Consider the following 15,623-nt stretch of genomic DNA (forward strand, 5'->3'; position numbering starts at 1 on the left):
GAGCCCCCTGGTCTACCGTAACACACCAAACACTACAGGATGATCGGTTACGAAATCGTAAGCGATCATCTTAGAACGGCCGGCGTTCTAACATTGTCTTAAGGGGAAAAATAAGGGCAAAAAATCATGTAGTGTGAACTATTGCATCAGGTAGTCGATGTGCCCATTTTCTCTATTTAAATCTAATTATTACTGAAGGGCAACATAATATACAGACTTCATAATCTGCACTCTTTTGGTTGAATGCAGTATTTATTTCCACTTTGGCTTTATGTTGTTTAGTTTTTATTCAAGTACATTTTTTGTTAATGGAGACTGAGAATCCATTTTATTTTTGTTTTTGGTTGTTTTGTTTATTTTGTTTATCAGTTCCAGTGTTTAGTGTTCTTTTGAAAATAAAGTGTACCTAACTTTGGCAGGAAATCGCATGCATTATTACATCATTTCCATTAAATCAGTGTAAAAAGGTCTTCAAACAATATTATCGTTTATCGCAATAATTTTTGAGACAATTGATCGTTGAGCAAAATTTGTTATCATGACAGGCCTATATATATTATAAGTGAAATAATTTACCATCAACATTAGGGAATTATTGATTAATTGAATTATTAGGGAATTATTGACTTAAAACAAGCTCCTATATTTGCAATAGAAACTAGAAGTAAAGCTCTTGTATTTTGCATTGATGTTTCTATCCCCAATATTTGCTAATAAACAATAAACAGTCACAACAACTGAACATTATGACATTAAGAGCTTTTAACTAAACATCTGGTGACAATGTAGAAATGGGGTTGAAATCATGATTCATTCTGGTTTCATTCATTTAAAACTGATGTTCAGTCTCTCTACTTGCTTTATTCTATCAACAAGCATTCCTAAATCAAATCCCTGCTTTCTAGCTGAAGAGCCGTCGTTAACTAGCAGGCGATATTTCACTGAAGATGATGAGTCGTTCCTGCTGTTTTCCCAGGGTTGGAGTTTACATGAAGAGGAGAAAGCGGGGCTGATCTGAGGCTTCAACAGAATCGTCTCCCTCCATCTGGCCCTCGCTCTCTACGCCTCTTCAGACTGCTGCTCATTTCCTCTCCTTTCTTCAGCATGCTGTGCTGGGGGAACGCCAGGGATGGGCAGCTGGGCATCGGCGCGGAGAGGAACCCCGCGTTTGAGCCCAGGAGCTGCCATGTGTTCAGCGGGCGGGGACTGAAGGAGGTCGTGTGCGGAGGGCAGCACACGCTGTTCCTGCTGCACGACGGCAGCGTTTACACGTGTGGCTCCAACAGTTGCGGACAGCTGGGCCACAACAGAGATGGGACGTCCCCAGGTAAGCTTTTGTTCTGCAGCTTCAGTGCTTTAAGGTGCATCATCCTGCAGAGAGAAACTGTGGAGAGGCAGCAAAGCAATCTGAAGAATGTGGGAAAACATGGAGAGAAGCAAAGATTTTTATTTATTCATGAGCCTGTCACAATAAACTGTAAATCAATTAATTGCATAATAACTTAAAACAAGCTCAATAATCTCCATTTGAACGATTTATCAGCTTTCTTTTTTCCCCTTTATTTCTACCAAAATCTGGATTACCTAAGTCTTCAGTTTGGTCTCAACTGGTCCTTTTTTTGAAGGACAATTTTGTTTACAGAAAGTTCATAATTCACTTTATTTGTTGTTTTGTTAATTTTTGGATATTTAAAAAGTTCCATTGTTAAATGTTTGTTAGGAGTTAAAGTTTGAGACGGTGTACTTGCATTACTATGCCATGATCATCATGTTACATGAAAATGGTCTCAAAACAACAACATTATTGTTTACCGTAATAACGTCTGGGAAAATCTTTAGTCCTGCAAAATTTGTGGACAACTAGGCCTAGTCATGGATGAAAGTGTGTGGTGCAAACTAAAAAATTCTTTCATATATAATTTACCTCCTGGGAATGTAGGTGTATTTAAAGCCACACCCAAACTCGCAGTAGACTTTAGTTAGTGCTGCAGACTACTGAGAAAGTTTGGAAATTTCCATGAAAACTGTGAAGGAACCCTGAAGCACTATGTGTACAGGCATGTCGGAGAGCCTCTTAGGCAATCCAGGCTGGAATCAGTGAAAGCTTTCCTATCTACTGCAGAAACTAGAGTGGTAGGCTGTATTATAATAGTAGTACATTATTATCATTATAAATTACACAAAATTTCTTTTTGAACATCAGAAGCTATTACATATTTAGGATTCATCCATTTCTGCTAAACGTCTTTGTTAAAGTCTGCAGCTGAAAACCACACAGGAAACACAGAGTAACTGCTTGTAATTATCTGTTCTGCTTTTCTTCTCATTTCCTGAACGTCCTGCTTCTACTTCTGAGTGAATAGCAACGCTCTGGAACAGTTTAAATGCATCCATCATAGTTTTTATAGAACAATCTTCTAGCAGCAGGATTTCTAAATTCCTCACATGGGTTGGGTTTATGAGGGAGCCCAAAAGGGCTGTTGGACAGGCTTAACGTTTTGGTTTGTTTGGGAGGATTTAGCATGTCTATTTATTGTTCTTCAAGTTCAAATTAAAATACTTCTACATTTTCCAAAGACTTTAACTGTATGGAATTTATAGTGTTAAATTTTTGTCTTTTTAACTTTTGTAATTCTTTGTTTACACTGAAGAGATTTCACAGGACTTCTGATTTCACAGTTCTTGAGTTTCTTTAAAGCTGCAGAATGTAGCTTTTATAAAAAGATTTATTTTTAAAACTGTCACCATGTCGTGAAATCAAAATATGAACAGATAATCTGTCTAAAGATTGATCTCCTCCACGTCCTCTCTGAGCTACTATTGCCATTTGAAGAAATTCACCGCTCCCAGTCAAAAGCAACCAATCAGTCAGAAGGTGGGTCTTAGCGCTGTCAATCATCACGGTGGACACGCTGCTAAATGTGGTAATTGTGGAGAAACAACTTACTGTTCGAGGAAAAACAATTTATCTGCTGTCATTGGTGGCTATGCTAGCTAGCTTTAACGCACATGAGCATGATTGACAGCGCTACGTCTCCTGGCCCTGATTGATTGTTTCTAGATAGCGCTGGGAGAAAGCAGAGGAGCTGACTGCTGCATTGCTGTGACTGCCATACAATTACCTAAAAAAGAAATATTAAATCATTTTTAAAATCATTTTTATTGTTATCACATTAGCTCATAAGATAGACAAAATTTTAAGTCTATGTAGGCCAACACTAATGTGACGGGGTTCTATTATGACTTGGTCAAACATAAATGGCTGGCCAAGGCCGTAGATCACTTTAGTGAAATTTATTAAGCTTTTCTTCAGGTGAACAAATCGAAGAGGTGCAGAACATGTACAAAGTACGTTCAAGGCAGGTTAAAAAACAGACTAACAGCAGTACCTGTTGCAAGAGTCTCTAAATGCAAGAGTCCATCACCTTCAGTGTGACTTCTGAGGAGTCTAGCCACAGACTGACTCCCTGTGGCGTAGAGCCCTGCTTAAAGCCACAAGCTCGGCCCACAGAAAGACCAAACAAGCAAAAACAATTAATAATTACTTCTAACTCAAGTAAACTCTTAAATTAAACAAAGTAATAAATACCAAGGGAAAAAAGAGAGAAAATATATAAATAAATAAACTTGTGATCAACAATACAACATTCAATTTAATAGAAAACAGTACGTTCCGATGACATCACTACGTCATCATGTGACGTAGTGATGTCCCTCCTTGAAAATAGACCCGGGAAAATGTTTGAATCTGAAAATAATAAGTTAGGATGGATATGTTAACTGAAGCAGGAACACCGCATTTGCACCCACGATGAACCGCGCCAGTATAAGCTGCAAAAAAAAGTAAGTTAGCGATTGTGCATGTATGCGTGTGCGTGTGCTCGCATGCTGACACGGACTCATAACTAAGCCCCTGCTTGTGACGGCTCCTCCATCACAGCTAATTAGGAATATTTTGCTTTTTAAATTTTTTTCAATTACTGAATAAAAAAAAACCTAAGCCACAATTTCAGAATGTAATCATATAAGTAGTGCCCAGACCATGACTGTAGGTTGCTTATAGTCTGATGAGACTCTGTTCTCCCCACAGAGCTGGTTGGGGCTCTGGATACCCAGAAGATAACGATGGTGTCGTGTGGCCGGGCGCATTCGATGGCCATCAGTGAGCAGGGTCAGGTGTTTGCATGGGGAGCCGGAGAAGGCGGGCAGCTCGGCCTGGGGACAGTGGAGGCGGCCGTTCGAATCCCGAGGTGACCCGGTGGCACATCAGTGACAGACTGAAGCTTCTGCAAAACAAAAATCAATCAATCAATTAATCAAGTTTGTTTTATAGAACATTTCATCAACGTGGCAGTTCAAAGTGCCTTCCATCATAAAAACAGAAAAACCCATACAGCTAATGATTCAGAAAACCAGGAACAAACATTGGACTTTGATGCGTGCCGTCACCAAAACCGTCAATGATTTGATGATTGGTTTTATTAAGGTTCAAAACCAACTCTAACCAGTGTTTTGCAGTTTTCTGTAAGTTTGTTCTAGATTTGTATTGCATAGAAGCTGAATGCTGGTTCTCCATGTTTGGTTTTGGTTCTGGGGATGCAGAGCAGAACCAGAACCAACAGACCTAAATGGTCTGAGAGGTTGATACAATAGAAGATCTTTAATGCATTGTGGTGCTAGCTAAACTGTTCAGTAACTTATAAACTGACTTTGTAACTGTCTTTATGTGTCTCTGAAAGTTCAGGTCCGAGTCCATCACTACACCCTGGTTTTGGGTCTGGTTTCTTGTTTTTAGCTGTAATAACTGAAATGTACATTAACTTAATCATTTTGTTGTTTAATATCAGAAATCTTTAAAAAAAACAACCTAATTTTGAGCTGTTTAAAAGCTCAAATTTACAGTTTAAATCTTTCTATTTAAGAGAATATCTTGTAAAGGACACAAAGAGTAGAACAGAAACATCTGTTCATCGTCATGTAGTGAGGAAATTCTGGTGTAACAGCAGCAAAGTGACAGGTAATTGAAGCATGTAGATTCACGCAAAGATAAATATATAAAAATCATTATTTAGAATCTCATACTGTACAAAAAGGCAAAATTTAAACATAAAATACTGCTTAGCTCTTAAAAATAATATTTCATACTATAGAAATGTGCAAATTAGTAGGATAATTTTAAAAAATGTACAAAACGTTGCAAGTGTATTTGTGCTTTAAAAGGGATTATTTACAATAAGTGACAATAAAACTGTGCAAATAACAGAAAGGATGTGAACACTGGTTATAGAGTTGAACAATTCCTTCTTCATTTGGAAATTTTTACTTTGCACTTAGTTGTTACTGCTTTATTTGTGTGTTTTTATTGATTTGGGTTTTGAGTTATTTCATCTTTTAACACCCCTATTTTTAGTGTTGAATTGTTTTACTGACATTCTTTCACTTGCCTTTATTTTCACTCTTAAAAAAAAAATATGAAGCAAAAGATATGAATTGTATTTTTGTCCTTGTTTGTTCCAGGTTGGTCAAAAGGCTTTGTGACCACAGCATCTCCCAAGTGATGTGTGGGAACCAGCACTGTATCGCACTTTCTAGAGGTGGGAAAAAATGTGTCTCCATAGCAGCAAAACCTGCATATTCCTACTGCTTGTTGTCAAATTACCTCCCAAATGTATTTTTAGCACATTTGTCAGAGTAATTTCCAAATTATTGATGGTGTCATCGACAAAGAGAGAGATTTGCATGATGTAATGTTGGGATTTGAATTTGACCAGAAAACCAAACAGCATATCAGCAAAAACAGCTTAAGTTGTCAAAACACAGCAAATCCACAACAAAATGGCTGAAAAAGACACGAATGAATGTTTTGGTAATGGCCCAGTCAAAGCCCAGGCCTTGGCATAAATGTGGTGGGAGCTTTAGAGCAGTTCAGGAATAAAAAGGTTTGGTATTTGGTGTTTTTGGACACTGATAACTTTAGAAACTAGCAAAAGCTACATTATTTTTTATGATATTCTATAAAGTAGAATATATGTTCTCTTGCACCATAACTGTATAAATTAGTTGTTTTAATGTTTTCTGCTAGTAGGACTTGACAAAAAATTTAATTGAATTAATTGCAGGTTGTGTAATTCATTAATTGCAATTAATCACATTTTAATCTAAGCCCTATATTGACAAAATAAGCAACATTTTTAATTCAAAAGCTCTTTCTACTGCTAAATCATTTAATAATTTAATAAGATATGAGCTAAAAAACCAAAATTTTTTAATGTTTTGAATCTGTAATTTAGGTTATTTAACCATCAGAATGGTGCAAAGGAACTTCTTTAGAAATGTGGACTGTGGACGCTAACGTTAGCATTAGCATCCACGTTAGCGTCCATGCGCTAAACATGCGCTGCTGCTACATGTTTAGCATTGAGATGCTCTTTTAGGCTTGAGTAGCTTCAGTCGGCTAATTCTTTTTAGCACAACCTGAACACAACAATAGCCTTTTCCAGCATCCAATCAGATTCTTCTTAGAAGCAGAAATTAACTCCCAAGCGAAGTGGCTTTGTCATCCATCGCTGCTGTTAGCAGATGTCGCTTGTGCGTCCGATTTCCTGGAGTACCAGAAACACGCAAACAAAAAAGTTCAGGCTGGAACATTTGTACGTATCTGTGTAACTAATTAATGAAAATGAATGCGTTAAAGTCCTGCCTTAATGTTTACATTGATGAAATTGTTGTGTTTTCCTCATCAGATGGTCAGCTGTTCACTTGGGGTCAGAACACCAGCGGCCAGCTGGGTCTGGGTAAAGGAGAGCCAAGCAAACTGACGCCTCATCCCCTAAAGTCCCTGGCAGGGATTCCTCTGGCTCAGATAACTGCTGGAGGAGACCACAGTTTTGCCCTCTCCCTGTCGGGAGCCGTCTTCGGATGGGGCAAAAACAGGGCGGGGCAACTTGGACTGAATGACAAACAAGGTATTAATCAGCTGGTTACAAAAAGCCATTGATGAAAACAGATGAGTGAACCAGACAGTGGAGTGTTTTTGGTCCTGAAGCTAAGATGGAGAATCAGATTTCTCTTCCTTTGATTTCCTTTTCTGCTGTCTGCTAACTTTTCACAACTGTACCGTTTCTCCAGATCGAGCCGTCCCGTGTCACATCAAGTTTCTGAGATCACAAAAAGTTGTTTATATCAGCTGTGGAGATGAGCACACCGCTGCCCTCACAAAGGTATAAAATCCCTCACATGTCCAGAAACTCAAATGTTTCACAAATAAAAGAAGAGAAATGGCGAAAATGAAATACTTTGGTTCCCAGACTTAGACTTTGTCTAAACCATCTGTCCATCCATCCAACCATCCATCCATCCATCTATCCATCCATCCAACCATCCATCCATCCAACCTTCCATCCCTCCCTCCCTCCCTCCCTCCCTCCCTCCCTCACTCACTCACTCACTCACTCACTCACTCACTCACTCACTCACTCACTCACTCACTCACTCACTCACTCACTCACTCACTCACTCACTCACTCACTCACAGACTTTGACTAAATAGTCTAGTTCAGGATTTCTGTGTTTTTCAAACAGCAATAAAAAAAATCTGTTCTTTCTGTTCATTCTGTTCTTGGCAGGACGGAGGCCTGTTTACGTTTGGCGACGGCTCATGGGGTCAGCTGGGTCACGGCTCCACCAACATTGAGCTTCTACCGAGGCGGGTTCTGGAGCTGATGGGCACTGAGGTTTCCCAGATCGCCTGTGGCAGGTACTGTCAGTTTAAAACCACTTCAGGGTTTTCATCAGTTATGAGTGTAAATCTGTTGCCACCAGACAGAACAACCAGAGATTAAGCTGTTCAGCTTATATTGTCATTATACGTGTTTCCCAAACTTCTCAGTGTCCATCTCAAGAAAAATCAGCAACAGAGAAATCTGACCCTGATAAATGATTAGAATCATCCAACCGTACTGGGTGGCGCTGTGAACTGGCTTCAAGCTAGCTCCAAGCTAGCCGTAACACCGGCTAGCTTCCACCACAGAGTCTTCCACCACTCTGTACATCTACACAAAAAATAAAACAATAATTATAAATTAAATCTTCTTTAGGATTGCTTATTTTACTGTTTAAGTAGATTTGTTTTAATTATTTATTGTGTCTATTATTGTCTATTATTATGAAATAATAGACACCTCACAATAAAACTTTACTAAAGAACACTATAGCCAAAGAAAATTTAACTTTAGATTTTTTTTAATTATTGTGAATTATCTCATATAAGCTTTTATAGATTTCTACTTATGTTTAGGGCAGCACATTTATAGAAAAATGTGTGATAATGTGTGAATATTGGTTAAAGATGTCTTGCGATACACAAACAAATAAGCAAACATCGTTGATTGTAGAGCAGAAATAAATAATAACAAACATAGACCAGAAATAACGAGTAGTTTTCCATCTAGTTATCTGTGATTTTACATTTTGACAGGCTTGGTCATTTATTATTACAAGTATGGATGTGCTAACATTGGATTTTGATATTTGCCAAAATTTTAATATCATTGCATCATTATTTGTAATGATAATTTACGTTAGTAATCACAGTGGTTTTACTAGCATTCTATTAGTATGTAAAGCGTTTCAACTGCTTTACATCTTAGGGGATTTTCTTAAGGGATTTTCTGTCACCTCTTAAGGGATTTTCTTTTTCTTTTTCTGAATATTGAAGCTGATATTTAAATTCTTTTGTTCAGGCACCACACTCTGGCCTTAGTCCCGTCGTCTAGCATGGTTTATGCATTCGGCTGCAACAGCCACGGCCAGCTGGGCACGGGAATCCTGGGGGATTCAAGAAGCCCGTTTCCCGTCAAGTCCAGTTTCCTGACTGGAAACCTGCAGAGAAGAGGTGAGAAAACACGAGGTTTGTCTCTATTCTCAGACAAACTGCTCTGCTGAACACTTTCGTGTGCTTACGGATGGTTGCCATAGCGACGAGGAAAGTGAAGAGAAAATCCACTTCTTTTCTTTTTCTTTTGCAAACACTTTAAGTCTGGATTTGTTCCTAATTTCTTTGCAGTATATTTTCCTTCCAAACAAATAGTTTTACAAGAAGCTCTAAAGTTGTTTCTATCAATAGTTCTCTAGGTTTTCTGAAGGCCTTTAAAGTAGTAAAAAAGTTTTATTTTTTAACATTCAGGTTGAATGGAAACGCTGACTTCTCTAATTTACTTTCACCTCGACTTTTCTGATATGGGTTGTTTACAAAGACAGATTTCCAAACTGTTTGCTAAACAGTCTTTCGTTTTGAGGAAATTGTTACTACACAAACAAAGCCTCCCTTTGCCTGTTTGATTTATCTGAAATGAACTAAAAATATCACATTGTTTGCAAAGAATGATTTCTGGAAGATTTGAGACTCAAGAAAATATATTTTTTTAAATGGACAAACCTTTAAAGAAACTCATCAGATTTAATTTTGGTTTATTTTAGTAGTTTGAATCACTCTTATCAAATGTTAAGTTTCTCTTTTGTTTCTTTTTTCCATCAGATTCAAAGCAATATACAGTTGTAAAAATCATATGTGGAGGAGACCACAGTTTCTTATTGTACTCCAATGAACAGGTATGCCATTTCAGATCTCATTTCTCCTCAAACTTGTTTCTTCAAAAAATAACTCTTTCATCTGTAATTATTGATACTGTGAGTTGGTTCAATCCTGTGTAACATAAAAAGCATGTTTCATGATGTTTATACTTCTTGTTGCTCAAATGTGAGTTCAAAAGACTAAGATATAAATCGCAGTTTGTCCAGTGAGGAGAATAAAGTCAGAAGAAACATCTGAGAACAGACAGTTGGAGATCCAGCAGTCCGGTGTCCTATCCAGGCATTTAAAAGCGCAAATGATCGTTTGTGATAAATATTCTCATTCAGAAAAAGGAAATGTTTGAATTTCAGCTCTAGCTTATTTTTATTCAGGTGTCGGCACCAACCTTTCCCTCAACAACTGTGTCCAAAGAATATTTTGTATTATTGAGCCGTGTAGAACATAACAGCAGTGATGTTTTCTATAAATAATCAGAGCAACTGGGTTTGTGGGTCTAAAAGGTTACTTCAGTTCTATAGATTTGGTGGGTGGATGAAGTTCAGATGGTGATACACAACCAAGCAGAATCTTCAGTGAAACACATTCTTATTCATTTGGCTTAGACACCCAGAACCCCCCCCCCCAAACTTTTTAACTAATTATTCTGGATAAAATCACACATAGGAGAAATTTGGCTGGTTATTAATTTGATTTAATAAAATAATCTGCAGATTTTGGCAGACATAAAAAAAAAAAAACTAAAGCTGAACACTTTCAGTTTATTTTGTTTATTCACTCACACAATTTAATGAATTCCATGATGAACTTACAATATACTGTATTATCAGTATGTTGGTTACTGTGCAGACAAAACAGTCCGGTTTCTGTTTGTATTTAAGGCCATAAATATTTCACACCATTATGTATAAACATGGTAGTGCAGATAATACATTTCTTGAGAGCCCTCAAAAACATTGAAAAAATGTATGTTGGTCCTGAAATATGACAATATGTTTTTATAACCAAGTTTAGATGCATCCTATTTAAGCTTTTCAGACAGGAGTGGGTCTCCTTTTCCTCAGTGAACATTTTTATGTTCAGTGTTTCACCACAAGGTGGTAGTAGTCTCTATGACTTAACTTTGTCATTTGCATGAACTATGCAGTATGTTCTTTGAAAAAATGATCAGATATTTTCACTGTTACCTGGTTAGAGCTCATCAGGCTCCTGTTTCCCTTTTGTTGTGTTTAATACGGTTTTTCTTCTTCTTGTTCTCGGCAGAGTTCTGCTGCCACAGAGGACTTCAGAGTGGTTAATGTCAGTAAAAGCCTCGCCCCGATCAACTACGAACAGTTAAACTCATGGAGATTAAAAATGATGTACAGCACAGACTCTGCTGTTGCAAAGTAAGTGGGAATATGAACGGCTAACTGCTTGAAAATTTCTTAAAAGTGCAGCCAACTTATATTTTAATTTATATTAAATAACAAAGGCATGTTTTGCATTTTTTAAGTTTTATTCCTGCAATATTTGCATTCAGTTTCCACAAAGAAGGACGTTAAGGGCAAACAATACGTTCTTTAGATCTGTTTTTCATGTGTTTATGTTGGAATCTATGTGCTTTTGTTTATTTTTATTTTTTACATAACTTTCCGTCCCACAGAAATAATAATCTGTAACTAGATTTACAATAAAAAACTTGTTGAGATCTACAGTCTTTGTCAGTATAGCAGCATCGTTTACAAGTATCAACATTTGAATTCAACCAGGGAAATAGATTTCAGTTTTTAAAACACCAAGGCATAAAATACTAAAAGCATGACTATCAAAAGCAGTGGCAGTTAAAGCTCTTTTGCAGAGCTCTTAGTTCACAGTGACTTTCTTTGTCAGGTTGCTCTTGCTATTTTCTTTTTGCTAAATGTTATATTCATCTTTATTTTAAATCCTAAAAATAGAAATAAATGATGGTTCTTTAAAATGATAACAAATGTCAGAAAGTAGGCATTTATCTTAAATTAGAAGCTCTCTTTCATTTATTTATTTATTCAAAAAAGTTGTTTGACATTTGTGACTAAGCGAGTTGTTTTTGGATGGCCTGAGAATAAAAGTTAATCCTTAGGTTGTAAAGGTTGCAAATCTCCTTATAAAAAAGAAACATTTTATTTGTGATTTGACTAAATTGTAGTTTTTTTTGTACACATCATTTAAAAAAGCGTATTTGTCTGTTTCTGCAGTGACATTGTGATCCAGCTCTCCTCCACAGCCTGTTGGAACGCCAGCTTCCTGGACCAAAGGTAAACTAACTTTATCTGGAACAAGGCGACTCAGTTTACCACTTTTTATAAAAGACAAACACTCGCTTCACTTTACTGCATATGAATATCTTCATAATCTCAAGATTCTTACAGCAAGAATAGAATAGAGTTAAATTCGGTACAGATTTTCTTGATGTTTATATAAAACTCAACGGTCCTACATCAGATAAATTAAAAAGCAAATACTTTTATTTGCAGTTGAAAGTTTTTATGCTGAGGTGTTCCATCCAGTTTCTTGTCCATGTTGGAAGAATTACATGTTAGTTACTAAATTGACAAAGTATTTATTCCAAACTCAAGTTATTTTATCTTATATTAAACAGAGATTAGTTTCATTGCTGTTTCTTTATTTGTATAAAAATAGCTTTTAGATTGGGCTGAATCTGCTGGTATTCCCTGCTGCTCTTCACCGCTTTACTCACTTTACTCGTTTCTAAGTGCCCTAATTAAAGTCCGTTATGTTTTTAGGAGGTGCATTATTGCAAACATATAATAGCTTCTTCCACTTGTTTACTACTGTAAAATCCTTTTAAACTGATAAATAAAAACTACATTATTACTTTAACATGTGTTTCCTTACAAATACGGTTAGTGAAGAATCTCACCAAATTGGATTTCGATTGGTGGCACTGCTGATAAATTGTCCCAGAAGTTATTGTGATAAATGATAATATTGTTGTTTTCAGACCATTTTAAAGTAATACAAAGGTATACCTCCTCAAAGATAAATAAACACTGGAACTGGAAAGCATTTTATATATATCCAAAATAAATGAGCAAAACAACAGAAATGACAAATAAAAGGGATCAGTAAGTCTGTGCAAGCAAAATTTTATATTAAAAAGATAAGCTAGATGAGACCAAAGTAACAGATTGAAGATTTTATCATCCAGTTTTTGGTAGAAAGAGAGAAATGATAAACCGAGCTTGTTTAAATGCAATTAATTGATTTATTGTTTATTGAGAAAGATAAGGAGGTTTTGGGTTCGAATCTCAAGTTTTTATGTTCTCTTCAAGCACTTGTGGGTGCACAAGTACACAAGTTCACTCCCACAGTCTCAAACCATAACTTTTAGGTTTATTGGTTTCTACATTGCCCTTAGATGTGAGAGTTATTTATGCTGTTTGTTTCTGTGTTGCAAGCTAAATTAGAACCTGAAACGCTACGTTCTGCTTCCCCACAGATCACTGGGGTCAATGCATTTCTTCTTATTATGTGTAAACAAAACAGCTGTTCATTGGACTGAACACTGCATACTTTTACTCCTCTTACAGAACCTTATTCAGCAAAGAAAAAGTGAGAATGTAGTCGGGGAAAGATGTTATCTGGTTTAGTTCGAGGACGATTTGTGCTCCTTCTTCCCTGTGAACCTGAGTGGAGGTCATGGTTCTCTAAGGCTGACCTACCAGCAGTTTACTTATCAAGTTCTGGGAAAGAGCTCAGGAGGTCAGCAGGGTGGAAAGCAGACCTCTGCGGGTTCATGAGGCCAACAATACTCTGCAGGGATTACAGGTCGGGTTTCTCTGCTGATTCACAGCTGGTTTATAAAAGATGGACACCAGCCGGTTGCTTCACACATCCGGCTCATCTACACTTAATTATTTCACAAATTTTGCATTCTTTAACAATTTTATTATTAATACTCTGTTTTTGGTAGTTGGTACATCACTCAACTTTCTGAAGGTTAATTGCAAAGTTTTGGAAAATCTAAATTGTGAGGAAAAGAATACATTATGGTATTACCTGCAGGGGATTCAGAAGAGTAGAACTTCAAATAGCACTATCTGTGAAACCCTTCAGCCTTCTTATTATTGTATTAGTTTTACCCAGAATTTGCTTTAAAGCTGTTCATTTATTGGCTAAGAGTTTGCCCAATTTTTCACCTGGCACTTTTAATTCACTCCTTATTTTAAAAAAAAGTCCTATTACTGTGATGGTTTAATAAGGCCATTGTACTTAGAAAAAAAGGAGTAAATTTATGCCAAAAACCAAAGAAATTTAGAGATTAATCTGAGAATCTTTTTTAGAAAAACATGGAAATTTCTTTGTTCAAAATTGGAAAATTTGCAAGATCAATCTCAGAAATTTTCTAGAAAAAACAAAAGAGTTTCTGAGCTTCAAAAGTAAAAGATTTGCATGAAAAGAAGCTCAAAAATTGTAGATTAATCTGAGAACTTTTCTTATAAAAAGGTGGAAATTTCTGAGCTTGAAAAGTTTGAATTTTTTAGATTAATCTCAGAATTTTTTAAAGAAAAACCTTGGAGTTTCAAAAGTGGATTTTTTGTCTACATTAAAACTGAGAAATTTCCAAGTTTTTTCTAGAAAATTTCATAGATTAATTTCTCAAGATTTTGGCAGAAATTTTATCCTCCTTTTTTTTCTTTCTACAGCGGCCCCAATAAGTTGAAAATTACGTCATTAGAGTGACGTTGTGGAGAAAAACAGCCTTTTTGTGGTATTTGGCAGCCTGACCTGCTGGTGTTTCCTCGTTAAACGGAGAGTCGTTAAGTCGTGGCTTGTTGGTCCGACCCGGATTGCTGCTGTTGCTGCATCTGCTTTGTGTTTGGTCTCAACAGGATGACATCTGATGTGTTGAGGATAAATTCAACCTTTACTCTGAACGCGTTTAGAAGGTTTTTACTGTAAATGGCTTCTCCACTGTCAAGTAGAAAGTTTTGGTTGCTTTTTATTTTATTATACTTATTAAGAATTTAAAAATCTAACTGCAGAAACATTTAGGGAACTTAACTCTCAGGTGACAAATATATTAAATTACATCCTTTTGTTTATAGTTTCAACAGCTTTTCTGTTTTTCTTTTCTTGAAAAATTGCTTCTGAATTACAGTGGTATCAGTTGTTTCTGTTTTTGTCTTCGCAGTGATGACACTCACTTCAAGACCAACCCAAAGATCCCGGGTATTGATCTGAACTCGGTCAGAACGCTGTTTGAGGTTCTCTGCAAACCGGCCTTCTCTGGACTCCTGGAACAGGTAATAAACCACAGATCAACATGCAGCTTTAAATAATTGACTGAATAAAAAATGTTTGTTTTTCTGTTGGATCACATTGATCTCAGTTTGATTATCTGGTGATGATGTCACCCTAAAATTCCTTTGTCTGTCATTGAGGTTGTTTGGTTTGTACAAAAGCAGAATTTTAATTAAAAAGTCGACTTATTTACAAGAAAATAATTCCCTTGACAAGGAAATGCCCAGAAAAATGTTCCACTTAACAGTGTCTAAATGTTATGGAGGGCCAAAAGGAACAAAGTTACATAAAAATACATAATAAAGTTATGAACTAAATGTACAGTAAAAGATATAAAGGTTTAGTTGAATGTTTGACTTTCATTGGTAAGTTTGACAGATAAAATTATTCACTTCAGGAATCATGAAATAATGAAATACACATTTAATTCTCTGCACAGGCTATTATAAGTTTGTATTTAAATGTTTTAGTGACTTTCAATATTTTTTTTGTCTATTAAAGTTTACATTTAATGCAAAATGTATATTTGTACAGTTTTGGTTTTTTTTACTTTATTACTATGTTGTTTCAGTAATTTGCCTTATTTTGAGTCTGTACACTCCAGTTAACAGTTAATCAATTACTTGATGAGTTGAAGATTATTTCAATAATCAATTGATCCAATTAATTGTTTCAGCTTGTGCATCCATTAATGTTTCACTCACTGATTTCTGGAGGTAGAAGTTTTCCTGTTTCCCTACTGGAAGCT

The 15,623-nt window shown here is 36.3% G+C and overlaps 1 protein-coding gene across 2 annotated transcripts in view; it reads left to right on the forward strand.

Moving 5' to 3' along the window:
• Nucleotides 1-15,623, forward strand: part of herc3 (HECT and RLD domain containing E3 ubiquitin protein ligase 3) — a 34,082-nt gene that overhangs the window by 3,019 nt on the left and 15,440 nt on the right. For both annotated transcript variants that reach the window (XM_028019292.1, XM_028019293.1), the window contains exons 2-12: nucleotides 977-1,327; nucleotides 4,091-4,250; nucleotides 5,518-5,594; nucleotides 6,744-6,965; nucleotides 7,129-7,220; nucleotides 7,626-7,756; nucleotides 8,742-8,893; nucleotides 9,536-9,609; nucleotides 10,853-10,977; nucleotides 11,806-11,865; nucleotides 14,766-14,877. In XM_028019292.1, the coding sequence (XP_027875093.1) occupies nucleotides 1,105-1,327; nucleotides 4,091-4,250; nucleotides 5,518-5,594; nucleotides 6,744-6,965; nucleotides 7,129-7,220; nucleotides 7,626-7,756; nucleotides 8,742-8,893; nucleotides 9,536-9,609; nucleotides 10,853-10,977; nucleotides 11,806-11,865; nucleotides 14,766-14,877 (1,428 nt within the window). In that variant the 5' untranslated portion in view covers nucleotides 977-1,104. The remainder of the gene's footprint in view (nucleotides 1-976; nucleotides 1,328-4,090; nucleotides 4,251-5,517; nucleotides 5,595-6,743; nucleotides 6,966-7,128; nucleotides 7,221-7,625; nucleotides 7,757-8,741; nucleotides 8,894-9,535; nucleotides 9,610-10,852; nucleotides 10,978-11,805; nucleotides 11,866-14,765; nucleotides 14,878-15,623) is intronic.

The sequence above is a fragment of the Xiphophorus couchianus genome, chromosome 5, assembly GCF_001444195.1.
Source record: "Xiphophorus couchianus chromosome 5, X_couchianus-1.0, whole genome shotgun sequence".
NCBI classification, from domain to species: domain Eukaryota; kingdom Metazoa; phylum Chordata; class Actinopteri; order Cyprinodontiformes; family Poeciliidae; genus Xiphophorus; species Xiphophorus couchianus.